The sequence below is a fragment of the Carcharhinus amblyrhynchos genome, chromosome 4 (assembly GCF_965287045.1).
Source record: "Carcharhinus amblyrhynchos chromosome 4, sCarAmb.v2.hapA, whole genome shotgun sequence".
Taxonomy (NCBI): Eukaryota; Metazoa; Chordata; class Chondrichthyes; order Carcharhiniformes; family Carcharhinidae; genus Carcharhinus; species Carcharhinus amblyrhynchos.
In genome coordinates, this window is record NC_137327.1 from 61,302,914 (window position 1) to 61,326,007 (window position 23,094).

Here is a 23,094-nt window from a genome sequence, read left to right on the forward strand (position 1 = left end):
AGAGATTATCTCATTGGAGGAATCCCAAAATTCATTGCTCCTGACTGAGGTCAGGAGAGCTGGAGTTTCTGTCCTTAGCTGTTAACAGGACTTGGGACACCCAGGCTCAGCCTAGTGCTGGCAGAAAGGTTGGGATTAAATTTTAGGCCTCTGAGATTGGAGCCTGCTCATGGGGGTGTTGGTAAGTTGAAGGGTGGGGTGAAGGGGCGGCAGGGGAGAACCACAATTTAATTGGATTACAGTTTTGATCTAATGTGTACTGCATGCATGTAGAAGCTAGTATTTTTACATGTATGAGATGCGCAAACCTAGCGAGGAATAAATTATGTATTTTCACCTGATGTATAATGCTCACAAGTTGATCCCGTGATGGACATAGACAAGTGAATTTTCGGCTTTGTAAATGATATACTGTTACCAATCCCCTCAACGTGCATTCTAATTACCCAGCGGGTAAAGGCATTGCTGAGTGCAGTGTTAATAAACCATATAGACCAGAAGTCCCAAACTGGTCGATTGCAGCTGAGGAAGTAGCTTGGCTTCTGCACTTGGATTCACTACTCCTTGAAGGGAATGTTGAAAGTCATACCAGATTCCCATTTGATTGTATTGTAGGGTGATGTGTGGAAGTCTGCTGAAGGCAGGTTGGGTACAGCTCTGATTTTAAGCCCAATGGCTAACATGAGCCATTTGGGTGCAATGTTGGATAACTGCTTGCAGATATGGAACTGTACCACAGCAAGGGTCAGCATCTCTGGAGGTTGGAGCATAGATTTTTCAAGGGAAGCCACATTCACAGCAAGAACCATTTTTTTTACTGAAAATTTTTTTTTTCTTTGCAGTTTAAACCAATTTTCTTGAACACCATTGACCCATCCCACCCAATGGCAAAACTAACAAGAGCTGCAAATACTCAGAAATGTATCCGCGCTGGAGGGAAACACAATGACCTGGATGACGTGGGGAAGGATGTTTATCATCACACTTTCTTTGAGATGTTAGGTTCTTGGTCCTTTGGCGATTACTTCAAGGTAAAGTGAGCAGTTTTCTTAGAAAATGTCTTAAACTGGTAAATAAAGAACAAGAAATGTGTGAAATTGCTAAAACCTTATTAATGACACTTGCTGAAGTTTAGAATGGGTGTATATGATGGAGGTGTGGGCTAATTCACTTTGGGACTGTGTCATTCAGGTAACGAAAGGTCACACAGCAAGATCGATAAACTTCATTATTCAACAATATACCCCAACAATATAATAGCACCTGTGCATGATGCTGTTAAGGAATGAGGCTGTTACGAATGGTGACTTGATTGACATGCTAGAGGCAGAGTAAGAACCCAAAGATAGGAATGTAAAAATAGGTGTAACTCTTAACAATGCAAAGTAGCATTGGAAGCCCCCATCACATTGGGTCAGTGTCAGATCATACCTGTTAATTCGATAGTAGACACCCTACATAGAACATAGAACACTACAGCACAAACAGGCCCTTTGGCCCACAGGTTGCGCTGATCATATCCATACCTAACAGGCCTATCTATAATTCTCAATCCCATTAAATCCCATGTACTCATCCAGGAGTCTCTTAAAAGACCCCAGCAAGTTCGCCTCTACCACCACCAACAGCAGCCGATTCCACTCACTCACCACTCTGAGTGAAAAACTTACCCCTAATATCTCCTCTGTACCTGCTCCCCAGCACCTTAGTTTTCAAATTACTGGGAGACTAACTTATCCAGGTACAGATGACCATCTCCATTTCCATTGTAGTATATATGTTCTCTTTATTGATTGAAATTGATCTTCATTCAACATATACTCCACAAATACAACCTATGCTACTATTTTGTTCAAAGTAACAGAATTGGGAACTTCTGCTAATTCAGTTTGTGTGAGGATGACATTTTTTTTCGTTGTCTCTGCAGGCACTGGCTTGTGAGATGGCCTTAGAGCTCCTGACGAAAGAGTTTGGGATCCCCATTGAAAGGCTTTATGTGACTTACTTTGGAGGAAATGAGAAAGCTGGACTGGAACCAGATCTTGAATGCAAGCAAATCTGGCTAAATCTTGGGTGAGATTTTGTTAAAGAGAGTTCCTTCTTTTTCTAGTCTAATTTCCTTTCACTGCCTTTTCTCACTAATTGATGAGTGTGAGTTGGAGCTGAGTGACATACCCTATTGTAACTCAGTCCTGTTCCATATGTATTCTATCTACATTCTTCTTTATACCAAAGCATTTTAGTTTTTTTTGGGTGGGCGGGGGAAGCCTTCAACTGCATATACTAGAGGAATGAGCTTGAAATGACTATGCTTATGCATTGCTACCCTTGCTGGGATTGGTTAACTCCTTGCAGATCTGTGATTGACTTTGGTAGCAAAATGGACTAGGAAGATTCCATTCTGGGATCATTTAAGGAGCTCTATCATTTGTTAAGTATTTAGGAGTAGAATAGATGTTTAAAAAAAACACATTTTCTGTTGTAAAAGATTTAATTAGAGAAAATCACTTCTGTCTCTGACTTGCACAGAGCATTGGTGTGCAGTTAGAAGGTGGTCTGGGCTTTTTGCTGCTGTATTAAATATAGTTGATTATATCTTTCTGCTCAGAATGGCTGAGGAAAGGATTCTGCCAGGAAACATGAAGGATAATTTTTGGGAGATGGGTGACACTGGCCCTTGTGGCCCCTGCAGTGAGATGCATTATGATCGCATCGGAGGGCGTGATGCTGCTCACCTGGTCAACATGGACGATCCTAATGTTCTGGAGGTCTGGAACCTTGTGTTCATTCAGTTCAACAGGTAACCACATCTCATCAGTCACCACGTTATCAAACCTTCCTGCTCTGTCAGACATGGATCGACATTATTACCAAAAAGCAAAGTAACTCAACATTGCCACTTGAAGCAATTCATTTTGCTTCTGAGCTTTGTCCTGATATGCTGTATTTGTCTAGATGCTTTCTGGCAATGGTACCTCACCTCTCACCCATGGCATAGAATTGAATCCCTTATACTCCCTTACAGATGATAAACTTGGTATTACACAATAATCTAAAAGAAATCTTCTATAGCATTTACATAGACTTTCTCAACCATAGGGCGTCCCCGAACACTTGACAATCAGTGAAGTGCTGTTGAAGTGGAATCGCTGTTGTGTTGTAATGTAATGTATTGCAAGCACCCACAATGACAAAACAGTCTGATTTTTGATTTTGATCAAGGGATAAATTTTGCTGAGAATACCGGGGAAACTTCCACTGCTCTTCTTAGAAATAGTGCGAAAGGAACCTGTTATGCACACCTGAGAAAGCAGATGGTTCCTTTATTAAATATTTTATCTAAAAGAAAGCATCTCAAATGATGCATTACTGTACTGAATTATTGATTTTTGTGCTCAAGCCTTAGATTGGGACTTTACTACAAAACCTGCTGGCTTAGGTTGGTGTGCTATCAACTGAACCACAGCTGATGCACATGATGTAGCTGAATGTTCACCAGCTCGTTGGTTCTCCTATGAGAAATACCATAATTACTGTTGAAACATCTTTAGGAATTGAATGATGAATTCAAAATGATGGTGCTCAACATCCAATGCTTCCCTAGTTTCCTTTGACTGTGTTACTTTCTGAACTGACATAAAATTTCATAGTAGTATACTTAACTGTTCCTCAGTAGCTTGCACTGAGCAGATAAGAGATACTTCTGTTCCAAATGTAGGAGCAGGAGTAGGTAATTTTGCTCCTCGAGCCTGTTCTATCATTCAAATGAGATCCTGGCAGATCTGCAACCTAATTCCACAAACCTGTCTTTACTCCCTGTCACTTAGTGCCTCAGTTAACAAAAATTTGTCTATCTCAGAGGTGCGTGTGTGTGCCCAGAGAATCATGTGTACATTCTGTAAGTTAACACTGCTCTTCCTGCTGGGCCATCTAACCAGGGCTTTGCACAGCTGCTACATGACTTTTGCCCACTTCTTGGTCTCTAGATCTAAAGGCCAGCATTCCTTCAATCTTTTTGATTATTGTTTGTTCATGACATTTTAATGATCTATGCACCTGGACTGCCAAGCCTTTTAACCTCTGCTGTTCCTACCTTTTTGCCATTTACAAAGTACCCTGTTCCATTTTTAAGGGACAAGGTCTCTGATTTGCTGACATTGAAATCATTTGTTAGTTTTGCCCCATTCACTTCATTCATTAATATATTTTTGTGATATTTCATTTCCGTCTATACTGTTTACAGGACTGCTATCCTGTCATCAACAAAGCTAACTGCTGCTTTCCTTTCATCTCTAGAGAAGCTGATGGCAGTCTGAAACCTCTGGCTAAGAAGAGCATTGATACTGGGATGGGGTTGGAACGGCTGGTGTCAATTCTGCAGCAAAAGATGTCAAACTATGACACTGACCTTTTTCAACCTTACTTTGAAGCCATTCAAAAAGTAAAGTATTAAAAACGTCAATTTATCTACTGCAGTCTCAAGTTGTGGTGCCTTTTACCCTGTTTATCTGTTTCCGAGCGTGTTTCTCTCTTCCTTGAATGAGTTTTGTAGTTAAGGATTTCATTGGTGTATCAAAATTAGAATCGCAGAGTAATATAACACTGAGACCATTCAGCTTATTTTAAAATATATTTGAAGTTAATGTCACTGTATAAGATTCCTGATATTTGAATTACCAACACTTCGGGTGTTGAAAAAGAACTTCTCCTCGACTGGTGGCTGCAGTGTTTCAGTGTGAGACTAAACTGTCAACATGTGCCTGGGTTTACAGACATTACAGCTACAATGAAGTGAGAAATTTCATACTTAGTCCTGGATTTTTACAGTACTAGAGTTAAAGCAAGAATTGCCTTTCAGCACCAGCCTCCATTTTGAGGCTTGCCTGAGTGAAACATTATTCTCTAATGTCAGAAAGCCAGGAGATGAGGGCTTTACCAAACAGGAACACGACTTGCCAGCATGGTATTCTGTAAAGTTGTCTGGTACTAGGTGATGAGGAACAACAAATTGGATTTATGTAGCAGCTTACTATAAGTAGAAAAACGTCCTGGACGTTTAACTGTTGTTTCCACTCTGTGATGTCCTGTTTGAAAGCAGCGTGTCAATTGTTAACTTCTCAAATTCCAGGGAACTGGCATCAGGACGTATACTGGGAAGGTGGGAGCTGAAGATGTTGATGGGATAGACATGGCCTACAGAGTGCTGGCAGATCATGCAAGGACTATAACAATTGCTTTGTCTGATGGAGGCAGACCAGACAACACTGGTAGAGGGTAAGTTGGATACATTCAATTCTGAAATTGCACCTCAATATTGTATTAATGGTAATCATTAGCTTTTGTCTGTAAAGCAGTCATGAGGAATTTCTGTCATTCCTAACCAGTGGACACTAATTGTTTACTTGCTAATGCACAATCTCTTGTTTGGTGTATTGACTCCTGCAACAATATCAATCTTGCCAGTTAAAGCAGGACAGTCTAGCTAACACTTCTAATTGTTGTAGATGAGCTACATGCAAGGTCCTGCTGTCAGGCAGTTATTCAGAAAGGTGAATGGACAGGAGATTGAAATAGATTTCATCTGTGTCGTAAAAGAGAAAAAAGATTGCATCTAGACCTCAAAATACTGCCAATGAAGTATATTTGAAATGTAATCAGTATTGTAATGGAGGAAATTTGGCAGTCACTTTGCTTCACAGCAAGATTCGACAAGCAGCAATGCAAAAAATACTCTGATTTGTTTTTAGTGACGTCAGTAACTTTTGTTTAGCAAAGGGAGACAAGTCTGTGGAGCCAAGGCAGATGGATGGGGTTAAGTCATGGGTCAGCCATGATCACGTTGAATGGCAGGACAAGCTTGAGGAGCTGAATAGACCATCCTTGTTCTACCTTCCTATTGATAATGCCTTGTGATACTGCTATATCCTTTTGCTTTGCAAGCCTACATACATATCTCCTCTGCAGAACCAAGTATCGCTCTGTTTAGTTTAAAACCCTCTCTGCTTTCTTAGTTAGATGGTTTGCAAGAACATTATCCCAGACAGTTCAGATACAGGCTGTCCCAGCAAGACAGCCCCCGGTTCCCATAGTACTGATGCCAGTGCCCTGCAAACTGAAACCCATTTCTGCCACATTAGTCTCTGAGCTATATTAATCTCCAATTTTATGTGCTCTATGCCAGTTTGCACATGGCTCAGGTAGTGATCCAGAGATATAACCTTGGAGGTTCTATTGTTCGACTTAGTGACTAGATCTTCAGACTGTCTGTGCAGAACCTCCTTGTTTGCCCTGTGTTGTTGGTATCTACATGGACCACAACAATGATATTCTCCCGTTACATGTTGAAGAATCTCAAACCTGTTGGACCAGGGCAAGGGTTCAGACGCCTGCACTGCTACCTTTTGGATCCCTCTACTTGCCTCACTTGTAGTCACACCCTCCTGTACGTGATCACTGTCTGAATTCAAAGTAGTTAATCTATATGACTGCCTCCTGAAACACAGCACCCCCTCCCTCATGTGTTGCAAAGCCTGAAGCTCAGCCTCCAGTGACTCTGAGCCGAAGTTCCTCGAGCAATGAATATTTTTGCTACAGATGATGTTGCTATTAATCATTATTGGGGTCCACCAGGTCCCACATGCTGCAGCTGCAACATTTCGTCTGGTCATGTATCCCTAATTTATTTAATTAGATTTTCAATTTGGTTTTAATTTTAGTACTGATCTTTAGTTTTCACACTACTTAGTCTTCAACCTCAAAATAAGCCTGAGAAGAGAGAAATACTTATTAAGCACTTACCTGGGATATCACATGGGCATGTTCACTCAATATTGTAGGACTGCGGCACCTTACCTCCCAGCCCTCTGGCTTGTGTCTGTGCCTGCCGCCCATTGACCTGCGGACGTAACAAGGGAAATAAGAGTCAGCAATACCTCCCTCCCCCATTTCTCTTAAACTCCCATACTTCCCAAAATGCCAGACTTCCACTCTCTGCAGCTAGCACTCTGTGCAGATTATACTCTAAGGTCTTGTTTTTATAGTGTCAGTCTCACTTGTTGCAGGTGCCAGTCTCCTAACTGCCCCAATTAAGTCTCCTGGCTTGTCCCAAGAGAATAATTTGTTTTTACTCTCCTTAGGCCTGAAAGATACTTAACTGTCTACCCTTCAATTACAAATAACATATGTTAGATTTTAAGAAGGCAAAAGATTAAGATTTAATCTCTTAAACTCCCACGCTTACTAAAATTTCAGACTTTCATATTCTGCAGCTAGCACTCATGCAAATTGAACTTTGAGGCCCACCGTATACCCTGGTAGGGTATGTAGGTCTCCCTGTCACATCCCTCACCACCTGAAAGCTATACTTACCTGTGTGCTGTGGCATGGTCATCACAACTGATTTTTGTTTTTGAAGCCAGTAGTGATTCTCGCCAGCATGATGTTACATCAGCTGCGTGGGAAGGTATGCTGACGGCAGAAGTAGCAGCATCAAGCTGTTAATTATAATGTTTGCAAATCAGGCCTGTGCACTTCTTGGGCATGATCCTGATTGCATCATGGAGAAATGCCAGCGTTGAACTGGGGTAAACACAGTAAGAAGTCTCACAACACCAGGTTTAAGTCCAACCAGTTTATTTGACAGTAATCCCACAAGCTTTCGGAAATGATGTTCCTTTGTCAGGTGACCCACCTTCTTACTGTGTCATGGAGAGGCAGGGGTTGGGAAAATCTTGCAAGTGCAAATCCAGTTTTTAGCCTTTCGCAATAACTGATAAATCTCATAAAATTTGTGCCCACTTAGTGGGGCTACTAAATCACGTCCATTATGCTTTGTAATCACCTTCCCCACACCAAGCACATTTTATTACTTCTTTAGGAAATTTCTCTCGAAGTAGACAAACAGCAAAATTTTTAACTGCAATGATACTAAGGACCGAGTTACAATCCTTCATGACCTAAATAATTTTGCAAGTGTTTTGTGCTGTTAACTGCTCACAACTGTGGTGGTTGTAGATGATACGTTTAACAGATTTAAGGAGAAGAAACCAAAGTTTTTGCTCCTAATATATCTCCTCCTTTTAGTAATTGCCTGAAGAGAACATGTTTGGCCTTGATTATGATTCCTTCTGGACAAATAGCATGCTGCACTCACATGTTTTCATATGAAGAATGGCTGCTTAGTACAGGGGCTAGTTTCTGGCATTGTGTGCCGCATAGCCCAGCTACAAGGCTGATACAGCAGAACCTTTAGGACAGATGGAGAGAAAAATCTCTGAATAAAGCAAAGAGCCTCTACCAGCCAGTATGGCTTCATCCATTCTTAGTTCACTGCCCTAATAACAAGGGACAGCACTGATGAAAGGAGCATCGATTAACATTAATGTTAACAGATCATTTGCTGCTTCTGTATACATTCATATACTTCTTTTTGCCTTAAACTTTCAAGAACAGCAGTCCAGCTACCTTTGTGACCCATTTCAGGTTGGAGTAGTCCTAGCATTCTTTACAATGTGTGATATCAAAGGAGTGACATGAGGGAGAATAGAATTCAAAAAATCCCATTGGAAACAGTGGCTGGGATTTTCCACTCCCATTCTTCTTGGGTGGATTTTGTGGCGGGAGCGGAAATTCTGGAGGTCCAGATTGGCATAAAGTTTGTTGCAATTGTTCCTCCTGCCCCTTCCATTACTGTAATGGGAATCCCAGTAATCTATGTTGGAAACTTTATTATAATAAATTTGTATGTTATTATCACACCTCTATATCTGAAATCTCCTCCCACCCACCATCATCTGTTAGATTATCTATCCACATCAGTGTGAGGGTATGCCGGCGTGAATTACGGCCAATCTCCTATGGTGTGTACCGAACGAGTGGACCTACCGGAGAAACAAGGGTAAGTATGTTGTTCAGTGGGGAAAGGGTTATGAACAGGCAGTACTAGGTACTTTAAATTCTGAACAATATGACGGAGAAAATCTTTGCTGTGGCTGACAGCTCCAATGTCATTGCATAAAAAAAGGAAAAATTCTGCCAATTACCTTTCCCTTTATTCATTTTAGAAATTGGAACAATTAACCAGGTTGCAACCTCCTTCTGTACAGATTATATAAAGTGACAGTCCAGTGATATTAAAGATGTTTTGCTATGCAGGTATGTCTTGAGAAGGATTTTACGAAGAGCAGTGCGATATTCCCATGAGAAGCTGAATGCCCCAAAGGGTTTCTTTGCATCGCTGGTTGATGTGGTGGTGAAATCTTTGGTATGTATATTACAGCCTTGGTCATTATTGACTAATGAACAATTCTTAACGAAAAGTTTATCCTATAAAATGAAGACAGAAAATGCTGGAAGAATGCAGCAAATCTCCATAAGAACATAAGAAATAGGAGCAGGAGTAGGCCATCTAGCCCTTCGAGCCTGCCCCACCATTCAGTAAGATCATGGCTGATCTGTCGTGTCTCAGTTCCACATTCCTGCCCTCTCCCCATAACCCTTAATCCCCTTGTCACCGAAAGAGAAAAGGCAGGTAAATGATTTGAATGCAGATTCTATGGTCAGACTCCTTTGACAAAGAGAATACACATGAAATGTTAATCATCTCTCTTTTAGGAGCTTTGTATTTGCTTCAGTTTTGAATACTTTTAGGTTTTTTTTAATCAACTTTGAATTGGTGAGCATCCCTTGACCTAACTCCTCAGCAAGGGGCCAGGCACAGCCTTTGTACAGCAATGCAGAGAAGTCCACTGTAGACCACTCCAGTGTAGTAGCTTAAGGCCAGTTACAAGCATTGATGTTAAACAATGGATAGTTCTACCCCCACATTTGTTCCCTCAGTCACGAAAGAAAAAGCATACAATTCCATGAAGATGAAAAGTAGGTCCGAAAGTTGAACAAAATATAAAATCCAGCAAAGAAAAATAGTTTAATAAAGTTATTTGGTGGTACAGGGTAGAGTTTTGCTGAAAAAAGAGACATGCTATCAAAGCATTTCACCTTACACTCATCAGGATAGCTCACAAGAAATTACCAATTATAGCAGGGAACAACAATTGATACTGCATGAGAAGAGAGTGCTGATTGATTGCCAAGTGTACTTAGATCGGTGAAGGCGTTGCTGTGGAGAATGCAGCATGGAACAGTTAACTGCCCAGCTTTGTTCAAATTCAACCAGGACAGGTCAAATCTGGTCAAGGCATTGCCCTGTGGAATGAACCAGGGAATGACAGTTGCCTAAACTTATATTTGGTTGAAAGGGGTGCAAAGTTGCTTGTGTTCCTTCTGTCTGCAAAGGACAGAAGTATATGGGCTTCTAGCTTGGTTAGGTAAGTCACCCTTTGAGCCCAACTGACAACCTTCAGTTGGTTTTCAGTATAATACTTAGCACAACAAGGATTGTTTAACAGGTGCTGTCCAATCAGGGAATCATACCTGATGTTCGACCCTATATTTGGAGTTTCATAAGCATGGGATGGTTTGGTATAGTTAGTATTTTGTCTATTTCAAATAGCCAAAGGGATGTGTTGTTTGATACAAACTGCCAATCATTGGGATGTAGAAGGTATATACCTGGCATCAGGTCAGCACTGAAATTCATTTTTGTAATAGGCAGATGATCACTTTGCCTTGGTAGCAACATCCTGAATTAGAGTAGAAGGTATATACCTGGCATCAGGTCAGCACTGAAATTCATTTTTGTAATAGGCAGATGATCACTTTGCCTTGGTAGCAACATCCTGAATTAGAGTACAAGAGAATGATGGCTGGAAATATAAAAACAGATAGTAAGAGTTCTTACAGGTATTTATAAAGGAAAAAAAGTAAAGTGATTGTTGGTGCTGTAGAGAGCGATCATGGGAAATTAATGATGGAAAATAAGGAAGTGGCAGATGAATTGAGATATTTTATATCTGTCTTCACTGTAGAGGATACAAATAATTGTGAATCAGGATGCGAAAAGCAGGGAAGAATTTAAAACTATTACAATCATGTTAAAGGAAATTTTAAAGAACAACCTACATCACAACAAATCACACAGTATTACTTTATTTCGCGTTTACAATGGCCATTGGAAGTGGAAGGATCTGCTCCCAGTTGTTCTGTTATAGACTTTTATACAGATCTAATCATACGAGTGCATTCAATTCGGTACTGATTTAATCACATTCCTCAATACAATGGCTCTCCTACCTCGTTTACCCAATAGATCTTTACCAGAATACAATTGCACCATAATTAAATCACTTATATGGTTTTAGCTCACTTCCGAGAGCATTCCATTCTTTGTATGCCTTCATTTTATTCGAGTCATGCTATCTTTTCTCATCCTGTCAAATCATGTTAACACAGTAAGAAGCCTCTCAACACCAGGTTAAAGTCCAACAGTTTATTTGGTAGTAAACGCCACTAGCTTTCGGGGTTTGCCCCTTCGTCAGGTGAGTGGGAGTTCTGATCACAAACAGTTTGTTGAAGTGGCATTTACTACCAAATAAACCTGTTGGACTTTAACCTGGTGTTGTGAGACTTCTTACTGTGTTTACCCCAGTTGAACGCTGGCATTTCCACATCAAGTCATGTTAACCCATACTTTCTGAGTTAACTCATTGTTTATATTCTACTTCCTCAATCACCGTGGAAAGGGTACTGAGCAAATAATTAGAACTAAAAGCTGACAAGTCCTCAGGTCCTGATGGATTTCATCCCAGGGTGTTAAAACTGGTTGCTGAGATAGTCAATTCGTAGCTTTTAATTTTCCAGAAATAGCCATGTTCTGGAAAGGTATCATAAAATTAGAAAATAGTGAATGTTCCATTCAGGAAAAGAGGGAGACAAAGTATAAAACTATAGGCCAGTTAGCTTAACATCTGTTGTGGGGAAATTGCTGGAAACTAATATTAAGGAAACTAAAGCAGGGCACTTAAATCCAGACAGAATCATCATGGTTTTGTGAAAGGGAAATCATGTTTGATTAATTTATTGGTGTTCTTCGAAGAAGTAACAACCTGGATAAAGGGGAATCTGTGGATGTGCTATGTTTAGATTTCCAGAAGGCACTTAACAAGATGCCACATCAAAGGTGATGCACAAAATAAGAGCTTATGCTGTCAGGGATAGCATATTAGTATGGATAGAGGTTTGGCTTACCAATAGGAAACAGTAAGAATAAATGGGTCATTTTCACATTGGCAAGATGTGTTGAATGGAATGCCAAAGGGGTACTCAACTATTTACAGTTTTTTTAGTGATAGGTTAGCATCACTGGCAAGGCCAGCATTTGTTACATCCCTAATCACCAATGAACTGAGTAGCTTGTTTAGCAATTTCAGTGGACAGTTAAGAGTCAACTACCTTGCTGAGGTCTGAAGTCCTATGTCAGCTAGGTAAGGTGACAGATTTCCTTTCCTAAAGGGCATTCCTAAACCAGATTTTTTTTTGGACAATCAATGATAGTTTCATGGTCACCATCATTGATTTTAATTCCAGATTAATTAATTGGATTTTAGGTTCTACCAGCAGCCAAGGTGAGATTTGAACTTGTATCACCAGCTAATTTTCCTGAGCCTCTGGATTACTAGTCCAGTGGCATTACTACTCTGCCACTGTCATGTTTATACCAATGACTTGGATGAAGGGAGCAAATATTTAGTTGCTAAATTAGTTGTTGACACAAAGATGGGTTGGAAAGTAAGCTGTGAAGAGGACACGAGGAGCCTGCAGAAGAATCTAGATAGGTGAAGTGAATTTGGCAGTAGACATAAATGTGGGAAAATGTGATTGTGTCGACTTTGGCAAAAATAGAAAATCAGAAAATTATTTAAATGGAGAGAGATTGCAGAATTGTGAAATACGAAGGCTTCTGGGTTCTGTGATACATGAATCACAAAAAGTGATCCAGCAAGTGATTAGAAAGGCAAATGGAATGCTGTTGTTTATTGCAAGAGGAATGGAATGTAAAAGTTAGGATGTTTTTCTACAGTTAATGAGACCATCATCAATAATCACGAGTGAGGTACCTGAAGATTGGAGAGTGGCAAATGTTGTGCCTTTGTTTAAAAAGGCCTGCAGGGAAAAGCCTGGGAACTACAGACCAGTGAGCCTCACACCTGTGGTGGGTAAATTGTTGGAAGGTATTTTGAGAGACAGGATCTACAGGCATTTAGAGATGCAAGGACTGATTGATTAGGCACAGTCAGCATGGCTTTGAGTGGAAAATCAGGTCTCACAAATTTGATTGAGTTTTTGAAGGTGTAATTGAGAAAGTGGATGAGGGCAGTGCAGTTGATGTCTGCATGGACTTTAGCAAGGCCTTTGACAAGGTACCACATGGTAGGTTATTGCATAGGGTTAAATTTCACGGGATCCAGGGTGAGGTATCTAAATGGGTACAAAATTGGCTTCTTGACAGAAGCCAGAAGGTGGTTGTCAAGGGTTATTTTTCAAACTGGTGGCTGTGACCAGCAGTGTGCCTCAGGGATCAGTGCTGGGTGCTGGGTCCACTGTTATTTGTCCACTATTATTTGTCATTTATATTAATGATTTGGATGAGAATAAAGGGGGCATGGTTAGTAAGTTTGCACATGACACTAAGATTGGTGCATAGTGGACAGTAAAGAAAGTTGTCTCCAATTGCAACGGGATCTTGATCAATTGGACCAGTGGGCTGACGAATGGCAGATGGAATTTAATTTAGATAAATGCGAGATGAGGTATTTTGATAGATTGAACCAGGGCAGGGCTTACTCAGTTAATGGTAGTGTATTGGGGAGAGTTACAGAACAAAGAGATCTAGGGGTACATGTTCATAGCTCCTTGAAAGTGGAGTCACGGGTAGACAGAGTGGTGAAGAAAGCATTCAGCATGCTTTGTTTCATCGGTCAGGATATTGAATACAGGAGTTGGGATGTCTTGTTGAAGTTGTACAAGACATTGGTAATGCCACACTTGGAATATTGTGTGCAATTCTGGTCATCCTATTATAGAAAGGATGTTATTAAACTAGAAAGAGTGCTGAAGAGATTTACTAGGATGCTACCAGGACTTTGATGGATTGAGTTATAAGGAGAGGCTGAATAGACTGGGACTTTTTTCTTTAGAGCATTGGAGGCTGAGGGGTGATATTATAGAAGTCTATAAAATAATGAGGGATACAGATTAGCTAGATAGTCAATATATTTTCCCAAAGGTAGGGGAGTCTAAAACTAGAGGGCATAGGTTTAAGGTGAGAGGGGAGAGATATGAAAGTGTCCAGAGGGGCAATTTTTTTCTCAGAAGATTGTGAGTGCCTCAACAAGCTGCCAAAGGTAGTAGTGGAGGCGGGTACAATTTTGTGTTTTGAAAAGCCTTTAGATAGTTATATGGATATGGTGGGTATAGAGGAATTATGGGCCAAATGTGGGCAATTGGGATTAGCTTAGGGATTTTAAAAAAGAAAGGAGGGTGGCATGGACAAATTGGGCCGAGAGGTTTACATGATGTAAACCTCTATGACCTCTATCAGGTGTAGTGCACAGGTTGAATGGGCTGAGCCTTTATCCATTGGAGTATCAAGAGTGAGAGGTGATCTTATTGCAACATATATTGTCCTAAGGGTTCTTAACATGGTAATGAAAGGATGGGAGAGACTAGAACTAGGGAACACAGTTTAAAAATGAAGTCTCTTGTTTAAGATAGAGATGAGAGTAAATGTTTTCTCTTTGAGTGTTGTGAATCTTTGGAATTCTTTCCCAAGGAATGGTGGAGGCAAGGTCATTGAATACATTTACAACAGAGGCAGATAGATTCTTGATTAACAAGGGGGTAAGTAGAATGTGGAGTTGAGGTCACAATCAGATCACTCATGGTCGTATTGTTTGGTGGAACAGGCACAAGGGGCCAAAGGGAAGAGACGAAATACAGAAAAATTGGAACTGATTTGATTATTGTCATACGTATTAGTGTACAGTGAAAAGTATTGTTTCTTACACAGTATACAGACAAGGCATACTATTCATAGAGAAGGAAAGGAGAGAGTGCAGAATGTAGTGTTACAGCCATAGCAAGGGTGTAAAGAAGGATCACCTTAATGCGAGGTAGGTCCTTTCAAAATTCTACTGGCAGCAGGAAGAAGCTGTGCTTGAGTCGGTTGGTACGTGACCTCAGACTTCTGTATCTTTTTGCCGACGGAAGAAGGTGAAAGAGGGTATGTCCGGGGCACGTGGGGTCCCTAAATATGCTGGCTGCTTTTCCATGGCAGCAGGAAGTATAGATGGAATCAGTGGATGGGAAGCTGGTTTCGGTGATCGACTGGGCTTCATTCACGACCTTTTAAGAACATGAGAAATAGGAGCAGGAGTAGGCCATCTAGCCCTTCAAGCCTGCCCCGCCATTCAGTAAGATCATGGCTGATCTGAAGTGGATCAGTTCCACTTTCCCGCTTTCTCCCCATAACCCTTAATTTCCTTGTCCGTCAAAAACCTATCTACCCGTGACTTAAATATATTTAGCAAGGTAGCCTCCACCAACAACGGGCAGAGAATTCCAGAAGTTCCTCCTCAACTCCGTTCTAAACTGCCCCCCCCCCCCCCCCCCCCCCTTATTTTAAGGCTGTGCCCTCTAGTCCTGCTATCCTTTCTGAGCGGGAAGAATCTCTCTACCTCTACCCTATCCATCCCTTTCATTCTTATACGTCTCTATAAGATCCCCCCTCATCCTTCTAAACTCCAACGAGTACAGACCCAGTCTATTCAGTCTCTCTTCATAGTCCAACCCCCTCATCTCCGGTATCAGCCTAGTGAACCTCTTCTGCACTCCCTCCAAGGCTAAAATATCCTTGCGGAAGTGTGGCGACCAAAACTGCACACAGTACTCCAGCTGCAGCCTCACCAGTGCCCTGTGTAGTTGCAGCAAAACCTCCCTGCTTTTATATTCTATCCCCCTCGCTGTAAAGGCCAGCATTCCATTCGCCTTCTTGATCACTTGCTGCACCTGCAGACTGGGTTTTTGCGACTCATGCACTTTTGTAGTTTTTTGCAGTCTCAGGATAAAGCAAAAGCCATACCAAGAAGCTGCAAAACATCAGCTGTATCTTTGATGGTGACATTGCAGCAAGCCCATTTCTAATTCTCCTGTTTAATAATGAGTTTTTTTAAACTGGAGTTTGGCATTTTTGTCTCCTTTATAGGTATTTACTCTCAACTGAGGTACATTTGTTTCGCTACCTTGCCCAACTGGTTTCGTGAGAATCTGGGCAATTAGCTTATTAGAGCTGCTGCAAGCTCCAACTACTATGGACCATTGTGTAATGAGAATGTCATAGCTAAAAGGATAAAAAATGTCAGGAGCATTCACTTTTTTTGGCGATTAACAACAGGGATTCCACAACAGACCTACTGTTAATTGTTGATATTAATAATTGTACAATCATTGCTAAATTTAATACTGTGCAGCAAAGACACTTAGGCCTCACAACAACACATTTTCTTATTTAAAATGTGGATCAACACGTACAGGGTGAAAATAGGGCTCAGACAGATGATATTGGATCTCTGGCCAGGCAACTGCATGTATGCTACCATTGGTCCTAACTCCCTCGGTTGGGGAGATCCCTCCTTCTCTGTCTAGAGAATCTTGTTCAGATGTGCTTCTGTTATACGTCAGTTAAAAACACGTATGGCCGTGATATTCTCAGAATTTGATAACATGACTGATGTTTGATGTCCAAACCCTCATGTAGAACAGTCGCTGAGGCTGTCAATGGGCTATAGGCTCTTATACAATAAATCCTCAGCAGGAGGAAATAGCTTCAGGAGAGGGAGAAAAAAGATTAATTGTTGAGCTCCAGATGGTTGAACACCTACAAAACAGTCTTAAAATGCTGGCCAATTTGGGATGTGGTATGACTGGCTGGGCCAGCATTTGTTGCCCATATATAGTTCCCTTAAACTGTGAGGCTTGCTCAGCCATTGCAGAGGACAATTAAGACTCAACCACATTGCTGTGAGTCTGAAGTTATACATCGGCCAGAGTGAGTAATAATGATTGATTTTCTTCCCTGAAGGACAATAATGAACCAGATGGATATTTTACAACAATTAATGATAGTTGTCTTCGTTACCCATATTGAGATTAGCTATATAGTTCAGATTTATTAATGTAATTTAGATTCCATCAGCTGCCATGAGGGAATTTGAATCTGTGTCTCCCAGACCATTAGCCTGGGTGTCTGGATTACTAGTCCAGTGACATTGCACCTTCTGGGGAGGTGGTGGGGTACTAGTAAGGTTCCCTCATCAACAGACAATTAAACTTGGACTTGAGCCTTTATTTACAAATAGTAACATTTTGCATTGTATGCTGAATTACAAACTAGGGGAAATGAAAGGAACGGGCTTGCATAGCAACCCACTATTCAAGTTACCATAGTTAACTCCATGAGAGATTGACTGGTCAGTCAGAATAAGGTTAAGGATTTCTGTAGAGTCCAATTGAAATGATACCATATGATAGCATATTGTTTGCTCTTTAGGGGGATGCATTCCCAGAGCTAAAGAAAGACCCAGATATGGTGAAGGATATTATAAATGATGAAGAGGAGCAGTTCCTGAAAACACTCAACAGAGGGCGGCGTATCTTGGAGAGGAAGATCCAAAGTTTGGGGGATAATAAAAGGATCCCAGGTTTGTGAACGGATTGAAGAAACATTGTCCAAGAATTGATTAATGGCTTGGTCTCTGAGTCTAAAATCTTGGTTACTATATTACTATTCCTATATGTTCGCTCTAATTTTTACATCTAAAGAAACTGACTAAAGTTGGAGCATTAAGATTCCAATGGAGATCCATCTGAGTACAAACAGGGTTGGAAAGCTATTTGAGTGGTTTTGATAGTGTAAGGAGGAAGAATTTCCATGGATTAGATTGGCATCCTTATTTACAAATCTCTCCATGGTCTTCCTCCTCCCCATTGTTGTAACCTCCTCCAGAGAATCAACTTTCGGATTTCTGCACTACTCTGGTTCTGGATTCTTGTGCATCTCTGATTTTAATCACTTCACCGTTGGTGGACGGATTCCCAAACTGTCTAGGTCCAAACCTCTTAGATTATTTACCCAAACATCTCTGTCTCTCTCCATCCTGCTCTCTCCCTTGCTTGCTCCCTTTAAGATGCTTCCTAAAATGTTCCTCTTTGGCCAACCTAGTGATCATCTGTCCTAATATATCTTTATTGGCTCAGTGCCGCCTTGTCCGATAAAGCTCCTATGTATCTTGATCAATGGGCAGATGAATGGCAGATGGAGTTTAATTTAGATAAATGCGAGGTGATGCATTTTGGTAGTTCGAACCAGGGCAGGACTTACTCAGTTAATGGAAAAGTGTTGGGGAGAGATCTATGGTTTCAGGTTCATAGCTCCTTGAAGTTGGAGTCTCAGAGTGGTGAAGAAGGCATTCGGCATGCTTGGTTTCATTGGTCAGAACGTTGAATATAGGAATTGGGATGTCTTGTTGAAGTTGTACAAGATATTGGTAAGGCCACGCTTAGAATACTGTGTACAGTTCTGGTCACCCTATTATAGAAAGGATATTAATAAGCTAGAAAGAGCGCAGAAAAGATTTACTAGGATGCTACTGGAACTTGATGGTTTGAGTTATAAGGAGAGGCTGGACTTTTTTCTGTGGTGTATAGGAGACTTACAGGTGATGTTATCAAAGTCTCTATAAAATAATGAGTGGTATACATCAGCTAGATAGTCAACATCCTTTCCCAATGGTATGGGAGTCTAAAACTAGAGGGCACAAGTTTAAGGTGAGAGGGGAGAGATACAAAAGAGTCCAGAGGGGCAATTTTTCCACACAGGGTGGTGAGCGTCTGGAATAAGCTGCCAGAGACAGTAGTAGAGGTGGGTACAATTTTATTTTTTAAAAAACATTTAGACAGTAAGAGGGATATGAGTCAAATGCGGGCAATTGGGACTAGCTTAATGATTTTTAAAAAAAGGGTAGTATGGACAAGTTGGGCCAAAGACCCTTTTCTATGGTGTAAATCTCTATGACTGTAATTCTATGGTGGCAAAATTGGAGAAAACAAGGTTGAAATGAATTTGTTTATAATTTTGTGTAATCTGCTAGTTATATTTATTAATACATGAATTATCTTCATTTCACATGTCACTTACTGACAATGATCCATAACCTAAGATTCTAATCATTACTTGAAATGTATCTCAATCCAGGAAGAAATGAGTAATACCTTCAGCTTTCTTGTTGCCTCACTGAACCTGAGCTGAGGAGCAAGATAACTTTGCATTCTCAAATGTTTGCTCCTGATCACAATTGTGTGATCTTTGCTGGAAACTGCTTGTCCATTAATATTGGCTGAAATGCATAGCCATTACTTCCAGGGGAGAAGGGTAAAAACCTATTGCCAATCCATTGTACAATAAATGAAAACAAAATTAAAAATTTGATGCTTCAATTGCAGGAGGTGATGTAATACAATGATGCAACTGCTTTTTCCAGGTGACACTGCTTGGCTGCTTTATGATACCTATGGTTTCCCTGTGGATTTGACTGGACTGATTGCTGAAGAGAAGGGACTCAGTGTGGACCTGGAGGGCTTTGAGAATGAGAAAAAAGCTGCTCAAGTGAGTTGGTGTTTTGTTTCACAGATGTGGAATGTTTGTTGGTTGCCAGTCAATCATGAGATATGATTACCAGCCAGTCATCGGTCAGACCCAGCTCTGACAAAGGGTCAGTCATAATTGAAACGTTGGCTCTATTCCATCTCCACAGATGCTGTCAGACTTGCTGAGATTCTCCAGCATTTTCCAGTTTTGTGTGATGAGATATTTAGAATTTTGATTGTGTCCTAAATGTGTTGGGAAGCTCTTGAGCTGTTTACATACTGATTTTTTTTTGCAGTAAGCTGTATCTAAAGGCACTACAATAGTAGAGGAACAGTCTTCTTGCATCATGTTATTTCCCCATTCTCTCTCAGGCAAAGAATAAATGTATTATAGTCAACTTCTGCCGCTCGCAGGGTTCTGTTCCTGTAAACACTCGCAAAGTGTGAAATCACAAATGGGGAATTTGCACATGTCCCTGCTCTGCGCATGTGCAGTGTGCACTTTCTACATGGGAATAACGGGAATGATGGGAGTTAAACATTCTGAATCATGGATGAGTGAAGTTTTGGAGTCGCATGAGGTGATATTAGGAGGGGTGGTCAATTATTTTTGTGCTGATAGACAGATTAGTGGCAGAGGGGTTCATGAGCAATGGGAAGTGACTATTTCTCTGCAATGAGGCAAAAGCGCCTTTCAAGCAACCATATTCCTCTTCTGATTCTGGGTAGTTTATCTTCAGCATTCTCACTCAGGTTCCTGCATGGCCTTGGAAAGGACACACACATTGTTCACTGCTATGGTAGAAGTGTTCATTGTCCTGTGTCTAGTTACAGTAGAGTTACTTATAGACACTGATGCTGTTCTATTTTAGCTGGCGCAGTTTCTTTTAGTTTTGTTGGGATTGTGACTTTTAGCATAATTTAGTTTTGATTATGCCATATGTTTTGTCACTATTAGTAGTTATATAGTAGGCTTTTTGTGGGTACTGGTTTTGATGATGTCACCTCCTGCTATGCAGATGATACAAAACGAGACTTTCAAGCACTATCAAGAGTTAGAATTTGCAGCAGAAAGGCTGTGAATCCAAAGTGCTTTAATCCTAACCAGCTGGACCTTCCAAAACATAATCTAATCTTACTGTTTTAGCTTTGTTGAGTTTTTAATGCTTAATATAAGTTTGGAAATACTCAGGTGAGTGGTAGAGATCCCATGACATTATTCTGAAAATGATTAGGGGAGTTCCCTTGGTATCCTGGCCAATATTTACGTATCTGTCAATTAATATTTCTAAAGCAGATTATCTGATCATTATCGTGTTGTTTGTACCACTCTGCTATATGCTAATTAACTGCTGTGTTTCCTGTATTACAATCTTGACTGTATTTAATTCGCGATTTGAGATGCCCTGAAGTGGTGAAAGATGCTATACAGTTCTTTACTTCTTTTCAATATAGCCTTAGTTTTCAGGATTATCACTTCCTGAACATGGATGTTTGTAGAAAAGAACTTCCATTAACTCTGTGTTAATGATAGATGCTAGTCTTTTTAAAAGTAGCCATATACTCCCTGCCTCAGTATACCAGCTGATGAAATTCTTGTTAATACTTTATTTGCTTCTAGACTTGTCTATTTTGACACACTGTTGATTGCTCTCCTGTTTCGATGCTGCAGAAACTTCAGTTCATCCAAAATGCTGCTGCCCGTATACGTTCATCTTTTATCATTGCTGTGCTCATTGACCTACATTAGTTCATGCTCTGGCATTGCCTGAGTTTCAAAATTTCCATCTGTGTTTTCTCTCCTTTACCTCACCACTCTCAATTTCTCTTATCTCTACCAGCTGACCTTTCACATATCTGATTTTTATCACTCCACCATTTGGCTGTGGCAATTGCCTGGGCCCTAAGCTCTGGAATTTCTCTCTAAACCTTTCCATCTTTCTGCCTCTCTCCCTTTTGAGGCATTCCTTACAACCTACCTCTTTGATCAAGCTTTTGACCATGTCTCCTAATATCTCCTTATGCGGTTCAGAATTAAATTTAATTTGATACTGCTCATGTGAAGTATCTTGGGATTTTTTTTTATTCATTCAAGGGATGAGAATGTTACTGGCAAGGCCAGCCTTCATTGCCCATCCCTAACTGCCCTTCAGAAGGTGAAAGTGAGCTGCTGTCTTGAGCCACTGCAGTCTCTGTGGTATAGGTACATCCACTATGCTGTTAGGGAGGGAGGGAGTTCCAGGATTTTGACCCATCAACAGTGAAGGAATGGCAATTATGTTTCAAGTCAGGATGGTGTATATCTGCTGCCCTTTGTTCAGATGGTAGAGATTATGGATTTGAAAGATGCAGTCAAAGGAGTCGCAGTTTATCTTGTACATGGTACACACTGTTGCCTCTGTATCAGTTTTGGAAGGAGTGAATGTTTGTGGGAGGGATGCCAGTCAAGTGGCCTGTTTTGTCCTGGATGGTGTCAAGCTTCGTGTATTGTTGGAGCTACTCATCCAGGCAAATGGGGTATATTCCGTCATGCTCTTGACATGTGCCTTGTAGATGGTGGGCGGGCTTTGCGAAATCAGGAAGCAGAGTTACCCACTGTAGGATTTATACCTTCTGACTCTTGTAGCCACAGCATTTGTATGGCTATTGCATTTAAATTTCTGATCAATAATGGAGGTGTCATATAAATCCAAAATGGAGTTAAATGTTAAAATTGGCACAGAGTGATTGTTCAAATGGTTTAAAGGGATGGACTCAGTGTACAAATTGTAGAAATTGCAAAAACGCAAGAAAAGATGATCACAGGGACCTAAAAGCAAGCCGAGCAGGCTTTAGATCACAGCAAGAGAACTTTTCAGTACATTCATAGTAAGACTGTGGTTATCTTTTATCTTTTTCACCTCATCCTAACTGGAACCTTGAATATTGCTCAAAGGAGAGACATTGCTGAAGCTTTTTGTTGTGTATTCGTCAGAACAGATGCAAGAATGTTTCGGCCAATTAGATTCGACTTTCCAACCAATCCCGTAGTATAAATTGTTGTGACAGTTTGAATTTTGGCACTCTTATATTTGTCCTGATGAGTTCAAGATGAAAAGCTTTGGTAACGTGGCTCTCCTTTCAGCAATATTCAAGGTTCCAGTTAGGATGAAGTGAAAAAGATAAAAGTTGGAGTCAAAACTTGAAGTTAAGTGTAAAATTATCTGTGAGATTCCTTTCTCCCGCTTGTCACAGACAAAAAATGAGCAACATAAATAAAATCGATGAGTTTAGTGTAAATGAGGTGGAAATCCAGGAAAACTGAATAGAATCAAAGCTAAATTAAACAATTGAATAATTCTGAGCCCAGAATGCTGAATGGAAGAAGATTTGTGATGCTATGATATCCATGATGAAGAAATCAATTTAACAATAGGAAGAAATCAGCAGAGGCCAGATTTGTGAGGGTGATGACATAAGAAACCATAGATTTTTTAGTCTTATGTCTATTTGGCA

The 23,094-nt window shown here is 40.6% G+C and overlaps 1 protein-coding gene across 1 annotated transcript in view; it reads left to right on the forward strand.

Annotated features, from left to right (window-relative positions):
• The window catches only part of aars1 (alanyl-tRNA synthetase 1), a 51,876-nt gene that overhangs the window by 7,071 nt on the left and 21,711 nt on the right, over positions 1 to 23,094 (forward strand). The window contains exons 3-10 of the mRNA XM_080187253.1: positions 843 to 1,031; positions 1,928 to 2,073; positions 2,609 to 2,800; positions 4,297 to 4,441; positions 5,129 to 5,274; positions 9,154 to 9,262; positions 17,504 to 17,654; positions 19,494 to 19,618. Coding sequence (XP_080043379.1) covers positions 843 to 1,031; positions 1,928 to 2,073; positions 2,609 to 2,800; positions 4,297 to 4,441; positions 5,129 to 5,274; positions 9,154 to 9,262; positions 17,504 to 17,654; positions 19,494 to 19,618 — 1,203 coding nt within the window. The remainder of the gene's footprint in view (positions 1 to 842; positions 1,032 to 1,927; positions 2,074 to 2,608; positions 2,801 to 4,296; positions 4,442 to 5,128; positions 5,275 to 9,153; positions 9,263 to 17,503; positions 17,655 to 19,493; positions 19,619 to 23,094) is intronic.